At 50.4% G+C, this 20,288-nt stretch overlaps 1 protein-coding gene across 2 annotated transcripts in view; it reads right to left on the bottom strand.

Moving 5' to 3' along the window:
- Positions 1-20,288, bottom strand: part of RSPRY1 (ring finger and SPRY domain containing 1) — a 242,018-nt gene that overhangs the window by 87,088 nt on the left and 134,642 nt on the right. For both annotated transcript variants that reach the window (XM_078771686.1, XM_078771685.1), the window contains 2 exons: positions 13,025-13,156; positions 3,552-3,667 (listed from right to left, as the gene is read on the bottom strand). In XM_078771686.1, the coding sequence (XP_078627812.1) occupies positions 3,552-3,667; positions 13,025-13,156 (248 nt within the window). The remainder of the gene's footprint in view (positions 1-3,551; positions 3,668-13,024; positions 13,157-20,288) is intronic.

The raw sequence follows: 20,288 nt of genomic DNA, 5'->3' as shown, positions 1-20,288 counted from the left end.
ATCTGTTTCCTCTTCCATTTGTCTTGTCTTGTATGCCCGGACAAGTCTGTGTGGATAAGATCCTCGTTTAAGGTTAGGCGTTGAGATAAATCATTGTTTAGCTTATAAGCGCACTGTCGAGTCCCTGTCTTGTCTCGTCTTCTACAATTGTTTTGCTGTGCTCCCATCATTATACTTATTATAAAATCTCCATAATTTTATGCCATTGTCACCAGGGGGGGGGGGGGGGGTTAAGCACGCACATTCGCCCTTCGGCACAACTAAATTATCATTAAACTGAACATATGCTAGGTTTTGGCACACAGGCCTGATTAATTCCTTATTAACCCACCGCACCATGGATTTGCCGCACTTGTGCCAAACGCCTCTGCTTGGGCATCCGGGAAGGTTTATCTCTGGAAGCCTTGGTCATCCGGTAGGGAGACCCAGCTCAGTGACAATATTTTCTTTTTACATGGCTACTCTATTGCAAATAATTGACAAAGTGCATGCACACCCTAGATTCTTTAATTCAGGAGTGTGGTATACAATCCCATCTGGGGGGGGGGGGGGGGCAGGTTGGTATTTATCTCCTCCCATGACTTAACCATGGGGAGCCTGTGCACATATGCAACATTTACAGGAGCTCTGCCAAGCCATTTTCAATTTTACAAGATTCAGACATATATAAGTAAAGGGAATTGCTCAATTTAAATCTGATGAAAAGCAATTACACAATTACACAACAGCAACCATCATTATTTTACGGCCGTTTCCATGCTTGCATGTGCAAGCCGAAAAACCAATCACAAGTTAAAAACTAGAGAGTTCATGGAACACCTTACCCCACACAGTGTTGAGAAACAAGGACATGCGACATTGCGACAGGGTCTGCGAGCAGCAAATTTGATTGGTCAAGATGATGTTAAATACCGAAATAATTTATCCAAGTACTGCTAAACAGGTTTTTGAATGTGCAAAAAGGTGATTTGTGTTCTGCAGATATAGTCCGGCAGCTAAGCTAAATATAGCATAACAATTGTGCATTTTGTGAGGAAAGCACCAAATTTGGCACACTAGTAGACTATCATATTATGAAAAGATCTGGATATTGGGCCATTTCAGATTCAGAGATTTGATTTTTGCAAGATTGCCAGATTTTGCAGACTTGCAAGCTGAGATTGCAACGCCAGGGAATGCCGACTCCTTCTTGCTAGCTGCCCACGTCACCCGCACAAGAAGAGCTCATCAAATCACTGCAGTAGCACTGCACATCCTGCAACACCGTGCGTATGAACGCCACTGTATGACATATGCTGATGATGCAGAAGACCTGCCTGAGTTCGAAGACTGGTGTCACCAGAGAGGAGAAGACATTCCCAACTTTCAGTACTGGGCAACTGTGCTGGAACTAGAGATGTTGGTACTGATCTACGTGCGTTCTCTGCGGCAGGCTTCATTCACGATGTACCTTGATGCCCTGACGGAACTGGTCCCATGGTTCCATGCCTTAGACCACACACACTATGCCAGGTGGGTCCCTGTTCACCTGATTCACCTGTTCACCTACGCCGCGACGAGTAGGAGGGCCGCCGCGGTGGCGCTGAAGCCTTGGGCGCGGGCCCGGGTGGAGCCGCCACGGGTGCAGATCTTGGTGGTAGTAGCAAATATTCAAACGAGAGACTTTGAAGGCCGAGGTGGAGAAGGGTTCCATGTCGCGGCGTATACCAAATTCACCTGCATGGTTGCACTCCCAATGAAGCACCCAGATGTAGCCAGAGAATTCAGGGCTGGCAACTTCACTGTACAGAAGACGAAGAAGGTGTTCTCTTCGATCCCAATCGACCAGGCACATGAACAGAATAACGCCTGCATCAAAGGAGATGGTGGAGCAGTCGGCCTCACTGACAACCCAAGTGCCCTGCGACATTGGATGATTGCCGGGCCAGAAGTTGCCAGGGCCATAGAAGAGTTCCAAGATGGCCATCAACACTGGGGGAGGCGAGAGGACACACGTCATCACGACCAGACACCAAGTGTGCAGACCTCTTTCGCCAAGGATGTCCGCACCCTTGTCAGCATCATAGAAGAGCTTGGCAACCCCTTTGAGGAAGAGAGCATGGATCTGGTTGTCCTTGACACAAAGGAAATTGCAGGTCCTGCTGCAGTTGAGACTGTCAGGAATGTGAAGAAGATTGGCCAAGAGCAGTTCCAGGCTTTCACCAGAGAATGCCTGGTGGAAAGGACCAAGCCAATTGATGATGCAATTCGTCGGAACAAGCTGAAGGTGTCATTTTGGAAAATGGCTGCCACAGCCATCAGGGGCTGAATTTGAAATGGCCCAATATCCAAATCTGTTCATAATAGGATAGTCTACTAGTGTGCCAAATTTGGTGCTTTCCTCACAAAATGCACAATTGTTATGCTAAGTTGCCCCACTAAGTGTTCAAGTATATAATTCAATTGAAATGAAATAGAGATTTTAAAGGTCGTATAACTTTTTTTTCTGGAAGTTCACCGCCGTTGATGCAGTTTCTTTTACACCACCTTATTTAACATGTTACATTAGGTCTTCGTGCCTGTTGTTTGTGTCCTTCATGACGACCTTAAAAACAGTAAGTTTCCCGTTTGGAATGACTTACAATTTTTTTGTTTGACTGCCAGACAGGCAGATTCCAAGTTATCGCACTGCACTGCGCATGCCCAATCGGGTCGAATTCAGAGCCAAAGTCCTGCTAAACTGCAGGTTAAACGCAAACCAAACATGGTTATTGTTCATTCATTGATATAATTGTGACTTGGTGCCAAATATTTGTGAGTTTATTTTCATTTTATTTGCATTCTGTAGCTGCTGAGCCGCTGATGCAGTGCCCCCCTATTACCAGTAAGCTGGTATCCATTTTTCTAACCTCAGAAGGATGACAGGTTGAGGCAACCCACCTGGTGTTATTTAAAGGAATGACAGGGGCTTGAACTCAAGACCCTAAGATCTTAAGGCAGCCACCTTAATCGATAAAAAACACCAGGGTTATATTAGTGAAAGTTGTGAATAAAGAATATATCAGCTTCCATATTGTTATGCAGGTGCCGTTTACACAGCCAAGTTGCCTTCGCAAGGGGGAATAAAGTTTGGATTCCAACATTAAGCCATTGGGCTGGGCCCACTTCCATGAAATGAGTCATCTATGGCTGTGGAACAGTTAGCATCTGTCGATACATAAATTGGCATTGGGCAACTGCATTCTGCTCACTGACAGGTTTCATCAGGCCTAATTATCGGTGATAGTGAAGCCAGTGTGAAGCCCCATCAAACTAAATCAAGAGAAGATGAAGACATTGCAAATCAACACTTGTGGAAACCAAAGCATCACACGAGCAACAAAAAGTAATATTCTCTAGATCTGCTTTCCGAGTACTAAACCATTAAAGATGGAGATGCAGACATAATAAACCAATACAAGGAGCCCAGAGCAGTTATAGTCAGGGCCCATAGTAATCCTCCAATACCAGTCCCACAAACACAAGTAGCTCACAAAGACGGAGATGTGTGTCTTGAAAATGCCCTCACTTGCCTCAAGCCCAACTGGTGAGATCTTGAGATACTCGCTCACATCATTGCTGTTCAACATGGCATTCACAACACTTAGGTCCACCTTCTCATAGGTGAGCTGTCGTCCAGGTTTCAAAACTGGTGAATGATACATGGGACAAAGTTTCAGATTAGTATTTAGTTATGGGGGGAAAAAAACAAATTTTTTTATCACAGAGCATAGGGTAATTCTACAGGGTTATACCGGGTAATTCTAATGGGTTTTGTTCGTTTCTAGGCTTTGCCTATTGGTTCACGAGTTATCAAGTGACCACTATATTCGTCATGTGTGTGCGTCTGTCTGTGTGTGTGTCTGTCTGTCCGCAGCATAACCACCCGATGATAGCATCCGATCTTTATGAAACTTGGGTGGGAGGTTGATATCATGATCTAGTTGTGTCCTGCCTAGTCTGGGCATATTGCGCCCATTGTGGGCGGAGCCACGCCTGAAAAATATGTCTTTTTAGGGGGTAATCGAGTTCAAGCTACATCTTCTCCGAGGGGTTTGGTGGAATCTGACAGGGGTTTCGATATTTGGTTAGGCCAATGGCATGTGTCTAGCCCCACGGAGCTCGATCTTTCATTTTTTTCTTTTTTCTTCTTCATTTCATTTTTCACCGAATTTTCGGTGTTGTGTAGCTAACTACCCTCATAACTGATTATACATTATTTTCTACCTCATGTCAAGGTCAGTAACCTTCGTTTTGACATTTCCGGGCCTGGCCTGCCCGTTCCTGTTTCGGTTATAGTCCGCCCTTTGTCATTGAATACCGCTCGCTCATGAACCACCGTCGTCTCCTGACTTGTTTCATATTTAAAATGCCAAACTGACCCGCCTCCTTCAGACATGGGTGCGATGTTTTTATATTAACTTAAGAATATTTTTAGCCAAAGGATAAAAATCAACAAATGATCATTTGTATCACATTTAGCAAAAAATTGGTTGATAATTAGAACATCTCATCAAAATTCAAAAATGCACTCTTCAGGTGTTCGAATACCGAGTGTTACTAATGTCAACCAAGGCAAGATCGGCCTAGGCATAGTAAACTAATGTGCAGTTAAAATCATCCCAGCACTGAAACCGTCAAGTATGGTGGGTGGGAGAGGGCATTATAGCCCTGCACTGCAAATTAATTTGATTCTATTTTTAACAACACGGTGGGAGGGATTTTCGAAGCTCCACACGGTCTCCACGTTTTTCGAAGTTAAGTCTGTTCACAATTGTATTTTGTCGAAACTGTATTTATCTTTCGGTGTGTGAAGTTATTGTGTGCAACTTTGGTTGTTTCTCGGTGTTTATCTTTCATAAATTGATCGTCTGTTTGCCGTGTCGTGTCTTGAGGCCTTGTACAGTGTGCACTGTACAACCTTGAGGCTTTGTTTTTCTCTCAGCGGTCCGTCGTTTGTGATCCAATAACTTTCGTTCTCTGTATTCCCAGGCTTTTCACCCATAGCCTACTTCCTTGTGTAAATCTCAACTCAAAAAAAAAAAAAAAAAAAAAAAAAAAAAAAATTCCCTTCTCTGTTCTCATTCGTTTATTCATTCTTATTCGTTCGTTCGTTCTTCGACCACGTGTTTCTCCCCCATTTCCCCAGATAGTTTTCACTCATTAACCTTCAATGTTTACACTTTCCCCTCAAGTTATGTATTCCGTCATATTTTATAACACCTTTTTCTTCTTCTTCTTTAAAAGGCTGCTTTCGACTTGCTCACCAAATCAATTCATCCCAAAAAAAATATCCATCTCCTATAGTGCCTTTTTTCTACATTCCCTAAACTCTCCTGCACTCCATCCTCCATCCAGCGTCCTTAAACGTATTTTTAACTCGAAGGTCACAAGAAACTCATTTTGCAATAAATGTTCGTTTCCCATAAATCGTACACTTTCAAAAATCCCATCTCACCCCTCCCCTCCAAATCTTCCCCATCACCCCTCCCCTCCAAATCTTCCCCATCACCCATCCCTTTCAAATCTCCCCCCTTGCCCCCTCCCTCCTAAACTACCCCCTCACCCCTCCCCGCCAAGACGCCCCCTCGCCCCTCCCCTCCTAGACTCCTGCCTCACCCCTCCCCTCCAAATCTCCCCCATATCCCATCCCTTTCAAATCCCTCCCCTTGTCCCTTCCCTCCCAAACTCCCCCCTCACCCCTCCCCTTCAAATCTCCCCACCCTCATTGCTTCTCAATTTCCCCCCTCTCACTCCCCCTCCTCAAAGCGTCCTCCCCGCTTCTTCCCCCTTCAAACTCTCACCTCCATCTCCCCCAACCTTCTGCCTCGCTCTTCCCCCTCCTCAAATAACACCTCATTGTGGCTCACCCAATCACCATCAAACCTTTTGTCCGCCCCATCCTTCCCTTTCTCCGAGCTATTCTGAAATCTCTGACACACCTTCAACAGCTCTCCCTATCTCTTCCACCTCTTCCACATCTTACCCTACCCCTCCTCCCCCCTGTTCTGTATCTGATGCTCCCCCTTCCTCTTCATTAACGGTATGGACCTCAAACATCCGGGGCCTTCGTTCAAACTTAACTGATCTCTCCATACAGGTTGCTTCTGTCAAACCAGACGTGATCTGCTTAACAGAAACTTTCCTCCTTTATGATGTCTCTGATTCCATAGTATCTCTCCCGGGCTACTCCCTCCTCCGGAATGATAGACCTGAGCCTCGTCCTGGAGGCGGGGTTGCTATCTTTATAAAAAACTCTCTTCCTCACTCGCCCTGCACTGCACTCTCTCCACCTCACCCCCAGGAATACCTCTGGCTACGGCTTCCCCTTCGCTCCCACCTCTTGTTCATATGTGTGTTGTACCGTCCACCAAACAGTGATGACTCCATCTACATCTCGCTGTCTGATGATATGGACCAACTTCTATCTACTCATCCCAACTCTCTCTTCCTCATATGTGGTGATTTCAATTGTCACCATGCCAGTTGGCTGGGTGTGGGTACCTCTCTCACCAGCCATGGCTCTTCAGCAAAGGACTTCTGCGACTCACTGGGACTGACACAATCTGTCAATTTCCCGACCCGGATCTCAGTCAACGGAACATCTTCTCTTCTGGACTTGGTTATGACTAACTTCCCTGAAAATGTCTGCTGCTCTTCTTCTGCTCCGATCGGATCATCTGATCATGTCCTTGTTAAAGTGGACATCTCTCTGACCATCCTCAGGGAGCCTGCTCAGCATCGACGAGTCTGGCATTTCACTCAGGCCAACTGGCACGGTCTTCAAGCAGCCATCAATCATCTGGACTGGTCTCCCATCTCTACCACCTCTGACATCAACTCATCCTGGGAATTCTTCCAAAGTAAATTGCTCTCTCTCATGCACAGATTTATCCCATCTCGTCTTCAGTTGTCATACCCTTCCTCCCGTCCATGGTACACGGAATCTTGTGGTGAGGCTGTTGCCCAGAAACAACTTGCCTTCGTCTCCTGGAAAGCAAATCCAACAGAAGGAAATCTCATTTCCTTTCACAAAGCCCGAAACAAGTGTGTGTCCACCCTCAGGAGAGCCAGGAAACAATATCTCTCCGTTCTCAAGACCGAACTCTCTTATCTGTCTCCCTCTTCCAAATCCTGGTGGCGTCTGGTCAAATCCGTTTCTGGTGTTTGTTCCCCCTCCATCCCCTCCCTTACCTCAAACGGCTACACAGCTGACTCCGCACGTGAAAAAGCTGAATGCCTCAACTCTGTGTTTGCCTCTAAATCTTGTGTCCCAAACCCATCCCTCTCTGTACCCACCATACCCAGTCGTACCCTGCTGCTCCTGGACTCCGTGTCCTTTCCTCCTGACAAGGTGGAAAAGTTTCTGTCAACCCTCGACTCTGATTCTGCAACTGGACCCGACGGCATCAGCCCACGGGTCCTAAAATCCTGCTCTGCTGCTCTATCTCACCCTCTCTCTGTTCTCTTCACCCTCTCTTTTGCTCAAGGTCAACTGCCATCTGCTTGGAAATCAGCCAACATCACCGCTTTGCACAAAAAAGGTGCAAAAACAGATCCTAGCAACTACAGACCAATCAGCCTTCTCCCAATTATCAGCAAAGTCATGGAATCCATCATTGCTTCGGATATGAAATCTTTCCTCTTCTCCAATGGCTTGATCTCTGATCATCAATTTGGTTTCAGACCAGGTCACTCTACTCTGGACATGCTGCTTCTGCTGTCTCAACAATGGATGGAGGTGCTCAATGCCAAACAGGAAATTAGAGCTGTCTCCCTCGACATATCACGTGCCTTCGACACGGTCTGGCACCCCGCTCTGCTCACCAAACTCTCCTCCTTTGGTATCCATGGAAATCTCCACGCATGGCTGGCGGACTTCCTCTCTAGTCGTCGTCAACGTGTGGCCCTGAATGGGTTTCTCTCATCTCCTCTTCCTGTTCAGGCTGGAGTTCCCCAAGGCAGTGTTCTGGGCCCCGTGCTTTTTCTGGTCTTCATCAATGATCTCTCTGACTCTCTCGAAAATCCTCTCTATCTCTTTGCTGATGACTCCACTCTCTGCCGCTCCATTCCTCTTCCCTCAGATCGGCAGTCTGCTGCCTCCTCACTCTCTGAAGACCTGGACAAAATCACAGACTGGTCAAACAAGTGGAACATGTCTTTCAATCCTGACAAATCTCACACTCTTACTATGTCTCTCCGAAAAGATCGACTGGACAACCCTCCCATCTACTTTCTCAACAATCCTCTCCAAGAAGTTCTGTCGCTCAAGATTTTGGGTCTCACTATCTGCCATGATCTTTCTTGGGAAAACCACATTTCCAAGCTGGCCTCCAAAGCCAGTCGCCGACTGGGCATCCTCCGTCGTGCGAAGTCCTTCCTCGGCACACCTGAGCTCCTCACCACATATAAGGCTTTCATCCGCAGCTCAATGGAATACTGTTCTCCCCTATGGGCCGGTGCTCCTGCCTCACACCTAGCTCGGCTTCACGCTGTTGAAACCAAAGCTTTCAGAATTATTGGAATCTCCCGCGATGAAGCTATCTCTGAGGGACTTTCACTCACTCACCGCAGGCAGGTAGGTGGTCTTTCTGTCTTCTACCGACTCCTCTCCGGCCTTGCACCCCCAGCTCTCTCTGTGCTCTGTCCCCCAAATATTCCTACAGGTCGCACAAGATCTGCCAGCAACCCTCTGATGGTTAAACTGCCGAAATCTCGGCTCTCTGCTCACCTTCACTCCTTCATTCCTCTTTTCTCCCGCCTCTGGAACAAACTCCCTCACTCCCTTCAATCCCACTCCTCCCTCCAGGTCTTTAAAACAGCTGTTCACCACCATCTCTTATCTTCCCCCATCCAAAACCTTGATCTTTTCTACCCCCGCTAATTCACCCCAGATCCACCTTGTTTGAAATTCCAACTTCTTTCCTGGAAGTCCTGGCAGTGTCCATATGTTTTATACCTCTCCCACCGCCCCCTTCCCATGCCCCCCCCCCCCCAAAGCCCTCGCCCTCTCTCAGATCTCTCGATGTCTCCATGTCTCTCGGTCCCTGCTCTCAAATGTTGTGTTTGTGTCCTTCCCCCTCTCTCCCCATCTTGTCTACCGCTCCCGATGTTATATGTTTTATGTGTCGGTTTGTCTTTCTGTGTGATTAATGTTCGCTCTTTCACGAGCCTCGATCTTGTATACAAAAAAAAACAAAAAAAAACAAAAAAAACAAGAGATGTTTAATTAATAGACGTGTGCTTGTCTATAATCAAAGGACTAAATCGTAGCATCAGTCAGTGATATTTTCTTATGCCTTGCCAAGGATTGTTGTTTTTACTTGTGTCACAGAAGGTAGATGGAGGTCGTGTTTTCACCCGTTTGTCTGTCTGTCCGTGAGCAGGGTATCTCAAAAAGTTATGGACGGATTCGGACAAAACTTGGTGTACAGGTATGGCTGTGTGAGAAGAATGAATTGATTAGATTTTGGTGATGATCCGGATCCTGATCAGGATATGACATTTTTTTTAATTTCCAAAGTGATTTTTCATAATTAAGAGATGGGGCTAAAAACTATATATATAGCATGATATTTCAAAAAGTTGACGGGTTATGACAAAACTTGGTCGATAAGTTGGGTAGGTTGCAAGAACAAGCCAATTTGATTTTGGTTAAGGTGTGGATGCAGCAGATCCAGCATATCAGTGGAATACAAAATGTAAACGATTCAGCCTGGCAAGGGTATCACGCGCATGCACGCATGCGTACACATTTTAGTCCCCTACCCGAGGGGACTATAGGTTTGCACGCCGTCCCTCCGTCAGTCAGTCAGTCAGTCAGTCAGTCCGTTAGTCCATCAGTCAGTCCGTTAGTCCGTCAGTCAGTCCGTTAGTCCATCAGTCAGTCCGTTAGTCCATCAGTCAGTCCGTTAGTCCGTCAGTCAGTCCGTTAGTCCGTCAGTCAGTCCGTCAGTCCGTCAGTCAGTCCGTCAGTCCGTCAGTCCGTCAGTCCGTCAGTCCGTCAGTCCGTCAGTCCGTCAGTCCATCACGCAAAGAACAGTTTTCCGGACTTTTTTTCTAAACGCTTAACGCTAATGATTTCAAACTTGGCACATGGTTTCCTCATGATAAGTTACAGGTCAAGTTCGAACTTCACGACGTTTCGATCATTTTTAACAAAGTTATGGCACTTTGAACTTTGGTAATTCTGATAATTCTGATGATCCTTAACTCAGTGCCATTTTAAGTTTTAATTTACTTTAAAAACCAATTTCTCTGCAATAATAGGACCGATTGAGATAAAATTTTCACCATATGATGGACTCGATCTGTAGAATATTTTAATGGTAATTATGACGTCACAGGTCACGTGGTTCGGTCGCCATATTGTTTTTCGTGAAAACACGAAAACCCCTTTTTCTCTGCAACGGCTAAACAGATCGAGGCCAAACTTTGCAGGCAGAATCGCATACCCATGATGAACAAAAAAGTCAGCGAGCATGACGTCATGTGTCACATGGTTTCAGAGTTATGACGTTTTCAAGCATGAACCTTTAAAACCGAGCTCCTCCCTCATTTTTGATCCAATCGAGGGGAAACTTCACAATCTGTTCAGCACTAAAATGTCCTTTTGGAATTTGCGATAGGGCACGTGGTTTGGCAGATATCGTTAATTAAACGAAATTTTTTTTTTTTTTAATGGATATCTCTTGTTTAATCTCGAGTTCTCCTCAAGCCGCACCACGCGCCCTCAGCCTCGTCTCGCGAACGTCAACAGCGCGACACAGCGCGCGCTTTCCGGAGGGGCGGAGCCAAGCCGAGCAACATATATATACACATCGATCATTGATCGTGAACCGGAAAATATAAAAAATTACTGATGGTTTCAGAGTTATGACGTTTTTAAGCATGAACCTTTAAAACCGAGCCCCTCCCTCAATTTGATCCAATCGAGGGAAAACTTCACAGATCTGTTCAGCATGTCAGTCTACTAAAATGTCCTTTTGGAATTTGCGATAGAGCACGTGGTTTGGCAGATATCGTTAATTAAACGAAAATATTAAATAAATAAAAAATGGATATCCTTGAATCGCTAGTACCTCAGACCGTGAGTTGGTAATAATCTATCTATAATTCCAGTAATCTCTGTGTGTATGTTTGTATGTTTGTATGTTTGTATGTATGTATGTATGTATGTATGTTTGTCTGTGACCGCTGTTTCTCGACAACTACCGGTCCGATATACTTGAAACTTGCCAGGTATATTGCTGGGGACCCGAGGATGTGCCTTTTCAAGGTTTCATATTAATCGGAGAAGTAGTTACCGAGCTATGGCGATTTAGCCGTTCGCCGTTCGCTTTGGCGTTGTGAATGGACCAAACCATTTCATGTAAATAGAGGGGGGGGTTCTGTGGTCGTTGCGAATGGACCAAACCATTTCATGTAAATAGAGGGGGGGATTGTCACCGTACTCGCAAGCCGTTCGCCTTGGCGTTGCGAATGGACCAAACCATTTCATGTAAATAGAGGGGGGGGATATAATTTTAGATATATATATAGTATGGGCATATATATAGTACGGGCATGCCCTAGTTTATATAATTCACACAGTGCAATACGTGCAGACCGCTCCACGGAGCGATCTTGCGGGCTTATCAACGAGGCGAGGCATGACACACGTGTCTCAGCATACCTCAGATCAAGTTTGAAAACCAGCATCAACCGTGCATAAATTTGCATATTCGATCATTTTTGACAAAGGTATGGCACTTTGAACTTTGGTAGGGGACATGTATTGCAGCGCAATACTCAGAATGCTTGTTCTTTTGCTAAAAGTAGTGTTACGTTTGTGGGGGGTAAGTAATGAAATAACTTAGTCCAGGTCGGATTGTATAGATTAGCGTGCTCCGACTGTCACAAAGAAGAAACCTTCCTGTAATTAAGTTAAGCCCGGATGTCGTGTAAGTGTATATTTGTCTCCATGTGAGGGGTGGAGATATGCTAATTAGTTAGGGTATAAAGGTAACATTCCCTGTGTGTCGTCGCCTCTGTATTTTTTCCCTTCGTTCCTTATGACACTTACACCACCAGCCATGCGATCAGCGCACGTAATCGCCCACCGGATCCAGACATTCTACCACTAACGCTACCCAGCCAAGTCATCTCAAGGGGCATCAAGAAAGGCCGTGAGGCCCCGCCCTGAGAGGAACGGTTGGTCAGGATGGCCAGAGTGATGCCCCGGAGGGTGAAGGACGCAGGAGCGGAGTAGCAGGCAAATGCACCACACTACATTTTTACGTTTATTTTATCATCCCCATGTGTGTAATTGTGTCTGATGGAGGATCCTCAATATAGGAATTTTAGTTTGCTGTGCATTCATTTCTGTTATCCTGGCATTTATTTTTATTAAACCTATTACTTGTTACATTTTCAATTCCTTGTCTTGTACGTTTATTTGTCTGTGGGAATCGGTAAACCCATGTCGTGTCCGTCCGTACAGGTAAAGACCTTGTGGCCCTCCATTACCCCCACGCGTGTCACTTCCGCCATAGTTGGGTATACGCCTCGGAGGTAAAGCTCGGTCGGCCATCCGTCACCCTGCGGTCTTCACTACTGGGTAGACACACGACAGTATTCATGGATTGAAATAGGAAGAAAAAAAAAAATCGGCTGCTGTTTTGGTGAAGCAAAAGGATAAAACTGTGTGTGTTTATTTGGATGTTATCTCCATAATGTGGGGTTCAGTAGGTGGAATTGTGCCCTCCCAAGTCTCAAAGAATGTACCTGCGTGTGTGCATGCATATGTGGTGTGTTGCTATTGTTAACTGCTATCTCCACATGTGGGTGGGTTTCAAGAGTTGGAACAGAGACCTACCAAGACTCGAAGTATCCGTGTGTGTGTGTGTGTGTGTGTGTGTCTGCAAATTGATAGTGTGCACCTGGCCATGTGCACAGAGACACACGTGTAGCCTGTAGTCATTTGCCAGTGAGGTGATAAGAATGTAGGTTCCAAAGGAAAACTTACACAAGTTGTCCAAGCACCACTGGGCACAGAAGCCAACTTGTCGTTTGAGGAAATCACCGTGGCTTGCCCAAGATTCGAGAAGCTTGAGTTGGTCACAAATTCGTGATCGACTGATGGTGAGCTTATTTTCACCTTTGCAAACACAATGATATTCAACATATTAAAAAAAATTTTTATCATCATTCACCATGTCAACAATAATGATGATAATAATAAATAATAAAAACAACCTTTTATATAAGTATGAGCTGGAGGCCTGGGGTAAAAATACCATGATGAAAAAACAAAAAAACAAAACAAAAGGAAGCCTCTTATTCTTGCACTGGTTGAAAGAGCTAAATTGAGGCAGTATTATATCTATATTATAATAGGCGTAGGTGATCCGTCTGTCCGGGGGTGTGGCTTAGTCCGTTTGCAGAGTACCTCCACCCACAGCTCCACCCATTCTTGGAGAGGCTTCATGAAAACAAATATCCAGCATTTTATTAACTCAAATAGCTTTGAGGCCTGTTTAGTTAGGCCTGTGCTGTCTTTCTCTCTCACACAGGTTTATTTCAACTCAAATTCGATATATCATTTCATTTTTAACAGTCGCTAACATAGTTTTGGACTCGGTTGAAAGAAAACGGGAAGAAAATCCGATGAAAATTTCCGTTTATAGAACGAAATGAATTCTCAAAGGCCTGTAAAATAAAGCCCATTCATTGAGTCACCCTCACGATTTTATCGAATTCACCATCTGATTTAATTTTTATCGATGGTTTTAGACTCGGTGTCAGAAATAATTGAGAACAAACACACGGGAAAATGCAGAGATATATTTTTTAAAATCGCGCCATGATGATACACGAAAATACACCGCCTAAAATAACAGTCGGGGAAAATGTCGACATATATTAAAAATTCGCTTTTTCTTTTCCGTTAAGATATATTACTTTTCCGTTTGATGACAGTCGTCACAAAAACGTCAACAATGATGCCGACATATATTTCTTCGTTCTTATTTCATTCAACATTATTATCCGGAAGTAAAGGTTCACGTGTCATTTCACGTGTGAAAAAACAAACTCCATTTCACGTGTGCATGGACGTGTAATTCACATTTGTAAAATATATAAATTAACAGACGGGAAATTGCTGAGAGATATTTCTTCGTTTTTATTTTATTAGTTACGAGCAGAAGTACCCGGCGTTGCCGGGCGGAGGAGGGAGAAGGGAGGAGGGAGGGGCACGTACACTTTAAACATGTATATACATGTGGGATGTGGGATATATACATGTGCCGTGGGACATGTGTAGGTGTACGTGTGTATACATGTGTGTGTGTGTGTGTGTGTGGGTGTGTGTGTGTGTGTGTGTGTGCGTGTGTGGGTGTTTTTGTGCGTGTGTGTGCGTGTATACTGCATATGTGCATATATATGTGTGTGTATGTGTATGCATGTGTCGGTGTACATGTGTGTGTGTGTACATGTGTGTGTGTACATGTGTGTGTACATGTGTGTGTGTACGTGTGTGTGTACAGTACATATATATATATATATATATATATATATATATATATATATATATATTAGCAGAAGTACCCGGCATTGCCGGGCGCGGGGGAGGAGGAGGGGAGGAGGAGGGGAGGGGGAAGAGGAGGGGAGGGGAACGGAACGGAGGGGAACGGGGGGGAGGGGGACGGGGGGGAGGGGGGAGGGGGGAGGGGGGAGGGGGAGGGGGGAGGGGGATGGGGGAGGGGGGAGGGGGGAGGGGGATGGGGGAGGGGGGAGGGGGGAGGGGGAGGGGGAAGGAGGGATGGGGAGGGGAAAGGGGGGAGGGGGGAGGGGAGGGTGTGGGGGTGCCCGGGGGAAGAAGGGCCCCTCCCCCCTCCCTTCCCCCTCCCCCCTTCCTCCCCCTCCCCCCCTCTCCCCCGTTCCCCTCCCCACCTCTTCCCCCTCCCCTCCTCCTCCCCCTTAACACCAGGGGGGTTGACTCAGCCTGTCATCCTACCGAGGTCGGCAAATTGAGTACCAGTTCACTGGTAATTCCCTGTGTGCCGCAAGAGGCACCTAACAGGGTTGGCGGCACGAACCCGGAAGTCGGAACTCATTGTCGTCAAATAAATGTAGCATGCATGTTTCACTCTCTGTCACATGCCGTTGGTCCCATGTCAATCGGATGAAGTTGAAAAATTAACATTACGAAGTTTCTCTGGGACGGACTGATTCCGAATTATGAAGTTGAAAAATTAACGTTCCGAAATACGCTAATTACGCTAACAGAAGCGCTGGCGCAGCGAAGCGCAAGAGGGAGCGCTGCGCTCCCTCCCTTCGATTCCCTCCCTCTTCTGCTAGCGCTTCTGCGCTAATACGCTAATTTTAAAACCCGAAGTTTTTTTAAAATTTAAGGTGTGCTGTAGTTGCTCTGAGACGTACTGATTCAGAATATGCGTTTGGTTTTTCTCTGCGATGAGTAGTTCTCGAGTTGTAAGAGGACAAACAAACATACTTTTGAAGCACGCGGTGCTACGCGCGCGACTTGCTACCAAGGAGGAAGCGGACAACGCCGTAAGTTTAATGTTCTTTATTTCAAAGAGGTCACTGTAGCACTGGCCTGCTCCGGGCTGCGCGCCCGGTGTATATCCTGAGGCCACGCCTACCCCTCGGGCATGGCCGCCGCCCACTTGGTGCGCGGAATGATGTCACCACGCCAGTGGGCTTTCGTGTCCGCCACACGCGCCCCCCCAGAATTCCCGCGCACCTGGAGGGCCAGTTTGCGGGGCAAATGGATGACCCGGCCGAAGCGCCCTCTGGCGACCGGCGGCATCCGGGGTGCAGGGATGCCAGGTGGGATGCCCCCGGCTGTACCCGGGATGGGTGCCGGACCGGGGGGCGGCGTGCCTGCGGTGCTGGGCGGTGCCGGGGGTCCGCCCGCAGGGGGGCGGCCCCGACACGGGGGCCGAGCCACCGGCGGTGGGTGGTCCACGTCGAGGTGGGCCGGCTTGAGGCGGTCTATGGAGACCCGGTCAGGTGTGCCGCCGATGTCCAGGGTGAAATGTTTCACCCCGGTCTCCAGCACACGGAAAGGCCCGTCGTACGGGGGCCACAGTGGTGTCCGGTGGGCGTCGTGCCTAACGAAGATGCACTCCGCGGTGCGAAGCTCCGGGGCGACGTGTGTAGGAGGGTGCCCGTGGTGCGCCGTCGGCACCGGGGCGAACCTCCGGGCGGTCTCCTGCAGCGCAGAACGCTCCTGCGCCGCGGACCAAGGTGCCATGGGGTCGGGGAGGAACTCGCCCGGCACCCGCAGCGGTTGTCCAAAGACCAACTCCGCCGCGGATGCGCGCAGGTCCTCCTTGGGCGCCGTCCGGAGGCCCAGCAGGACCCAGGGGAGCCTGTCGACCCAGCCGCCGTCGCGGAGGGTGGCCCGGAGCGCGGCCTTCAACGAGCAGTGGAACTGCTCCCACAGGCCGTTGGCCTGGGGGTGGTAGGCCGTGGTTCGGTGCAGCTGGACCCCGAGCCCCCGCGGCCCAGAGCTCCGAGGTGAACTGGGGGCCGCGGTCGGACGAGATGTCCGAGGGGGTGCCAAACCGGGCGACCCAGGTGGCGATGAACGCCTGCGCGACGTCTGCCGCCGTCGTCGCCGCCAAAGGCACGGCCTCCGGCCTCCGGCCACCGGGTGGTGCGGTCCACCATGGTAAGGACATGGGTGAAACCCCGCGAGGGGGGCAGAGGTCCCACCAGGTCCACGTGCACGTGGTCGAACCTACGTGCCGGCACCATAAACGGGGCCAATGGGGCCTGGGTATGCCGGTGCACCTTCGCGCGCTGGCACGCGAGGCACGTCCTGGTCCAGCCGCGGACGGCCTTCCGGAGGCCATGCCAGACAAACTTGTCGGCGACCAACCTCTGGGAGGCCTTCGTGCCCGGGTGGGCCAGGCCGTGGATGGCATCAAAAACCTGGCACTGCCAGCCTGCGGGCACGACGGGGCAAGGCCGCCCGAGGGAGACGTCGCAAACGAGGGCCGTGCCCGCGCCGTCGAAGGGCACCTCGGTGATGCGGAGGCCCGTGACGGCGGTCCGCAAGGCCTGGACCCCGGGGTCGGCGGCCTGGTCCGCCGCCATCCGGGCATAGTCGATGCCAAGGTGGACTGCGTGGGCGACGGCCCGGGAAAGGCAGTCGGCCACCGGGTTGTCCTTTCCCGCGATGTGTCGGATGTCCGTCGTGTACTCGGACACGGCCGCAAGGTGACGCTGTTGCCGGGCCGACCACGGCTCGGCGACCTTGCCCATCGCGAAAACCAGCGGCTTGTGGTCGACGAAGGCCGTGAACGCACGGCCCTCGAGCAGATGGCGGAAGTGCCTGACCGCCAGGTGAAGCCCAAGCAACTCGCGGTCGAAGGTACTGTAACGGCGTTCGGGCGGGCGAAGCTGCCGGCTGAAGAACGCCAGCGGTTGCCAAGCACCACGCACCCATTGCTCGTGCACCGCGCCCACCGCGTAGTCCGAGGCGTCGGTGGTGAGGGCGATCGGTGCATCGGGCGCCGGGTGCACGAGCATGGTGGCGTTGGCCAAGGCGAGCTTTGCGCCCGAGAACGTCGCGTCCATCTGCTCGGTCCAGGTAACGTCACCTTTGCCCGGCTTCCCTCGAAGGGCCTCGTGTAAGGGGCGCAGGAGCTGGGCGATGCGGGGCAGGAACCGATGGTAAAAGTTTACCATGCCCAGGAACTCCTGGAGCCCCTTGATCGTGCGGGGGCGCGGAAACCCCTTCACCGCCTCCACCTTGGCCGGTAGGGGGAAGGCCCCGTGCCTGGTGACGCGGTGCCCCAAAAAGTCGATTTCAGCGACACCGAACCGGCACTTGGCGGGGTTCACGATCAGGCCGTGCTGGCCCAGACGTTCGAAGAGCGTGCGGAGGTGACGAAGGTGCTCTTCGCGGGACGCGCTGGCGACGAGGATGTCGTCCAGGTAGACGTACAAAAAATCCAAGCCGCGCAAGACGCTGTCCATGAGGCGCTGGAACGCCTGAGCCGCATTTTTCAAACCGAAGGGCATCCGAAGAAATTCGAAAAACCCGAATGGCGTGATGACAGCCGTCTTCGGGATGTCCTCTGGCCTGACAGGGACCTGATGGTAGCCGCGTACGAGGTCCAACTTTGAAAAGAAGGACATCCCCGCCAACCGGGCGGAGAAGTCCTGGATGTGGGGGACGGGGTAGCGGTCGGGGGTGGTGGCGTCGTTGAGGCGCCGGTAGTCCCCGCACTGTCGCCATCCCCCGCCGGGCTTGGGCACGATGTGGAGCGGGGACGCCCACGCGCTCTCGGAGCGCCGCACGATGCCGAGCCGCTCCAGCGTAGCGAACTCCGCTTTAGCTACGGCGAGCTTCGTCGGCTCGAGGCGGCGTGCCCGGGCGTAGACCGGTGGCCCGGCGGTGGGGATGTGATGTTCCACCTCGTGCTTGACGGTCCCCGCCGAGAAGGTGGGCCGCGTGAGGGCCGGGAAACCCGCGAGGAGGCGGGCGAATTCGTCCGCTGCCGGAAGCGTACAGATGAACCTGGCCGGAACGGAACCGCTCAGCAAGCCGCTTGGCGAGCCGCTCGGTGAGCCGCTCTGTGAGCTGCTCAACGAGGCGGGCAGTGAGCACGCGAGCGAGCTGAACGTCTCAGCCTGGACAAGCCTTCTGTGCTTTCCATCGACCAGTAATCCATTCGCACATAAGAAGTCCGCGCCGAGCAGTGCCATGGGCACGTCGGCCGTAACGAACGACCAACGGAAAACCTGCCCTCCGAACCACAGAGAGAGACAGCGTTTTCCGTACGTGCGTATAGACGTACCATTGGCCGCAAGCAGCGCTGGACCTCGGCCCGCGGTGTGCTTGTCGGACGTACCGGCAGGAACGACACTCACCTGCGCCCCCGTGTCGCACAGGTAATGGCGCCCGGACAAGGTGTCCGTTATGTACAGAAGGCTGTTTGAATTGCCGACGCTCACCGTTGCCACCGGGCGCCGGCTCGCCCGTTTCCCGACCTGCCGAATGAGCACGGCGGGCGACACTGCCGAGCCTCGTGGCCGAACTTGGCGTGGAAGAAACACCAGGCGGGCAGCTGCGGCGTCGGAGGCCGCGGTTTTCTTCGCGGCGGCGGCGGTGGTGGTGGGCGGGGCGGCGGACACGAGGTGCGGTGCATCGGGGAAAGCCTCGGGAGCCTCGGGAGCGGCAATCGCGCCAAGCCTCGCCTGCGTGTCCAAACCCGCGTAGTATTTGTCGGCCTCGGCAGCGAGCGCACGGGGTTCCGTTAACGCGGAACCAGCCAAAGCGAGGCGGACTCGTGCTGGCAGCTGGCGTTGAAATAACGCCCGGAATAGAGCGTTCGGGGTTTCGTCGCCCATGAGCGCCAGCATATGGTCCATACGGACCGACAGTCGCGTGTCCCCGATCTCGGGGAAGTCCAAGAGGCGATCGGCCCGTGCGTCCACCGTAAGGCCGAACGTGGCGAGGAGGAGACGCTTGACCGCCTCGTACTTGCCATCAGCAGGTGGATCCCTTAGGACCGATACGACGCGGGTGGCCGTGCCAGGCCCGAGGGCGGCGACCACGTGGCAGAACATGGTCTCGTCCACCGTGATGCCTCGAAGTCGGAACTGGGCTTCCGCCTGCAGGAACCAAACTTCGGCTTGTGACTCCCAGAATTCGGGGAGCTTGATGGAGACTGCGTTGGTAGCCATTGTTGCGGCGGTTTCGGGTGGTCAGCGACGGCTGACTCGAATGTCGGAGGTCACCAATGAAGCACGCGGTGCTACGCGCGCGACTTGCTACCAAGGAGGAAGCGGACAACGCGGTAAGTTTAATGTTCTTTATTCAAAGAGGTCACTGTAGCACTGGCCTGCGCGCCCGGTGTATATCCTGAGGCCACGCCTACCCCTTGGGCGTGGCCGCCGCCCACTTGGTGCGCGGAATTAGGTCACCACGCCAGTGGGCTTTCGTGTCCGCCACACTTTACTGATTTATATACAAAGAAGTTGGTACGATTCGGCCAAGGAATCCCAGAGATAATTGCAATTAAGTGAGCCGTGACGTCACGGAACGCGCCGCCGGTAATATATTATAATTTATGGTAATCTATGCAGCACGACATGGTCATCACGGAAAACAAGGCGCCTTTGCCGGCGAGAAATGGCTCTCCCAGGGTCAAACTCGGTATCGTTGTGAGCGCACGGTTCAGCCCTTCAGGAAAAAGTTTATTTTGTAAAAATCGAACCACGCGTTAAAAATATATGACTGGTTTTGT

This window comes from Myxine glutinosa, chromosome 2 (assembly GCF_964187855.1).
Source record: "Myxine glutinosa chromosome 2, kmMyxGlut1.1, whole genome shotgun sequence".
NCBI classification, from domain to species: Eukaryota; Metazoa; Chordata; class Myxini; order Myxiniformes; family Myxinidae; genus Myxine; species Myxine glutinosa.
This window is presented reverse-complemented; position numbering and strand designations above follow the sequence as displayed.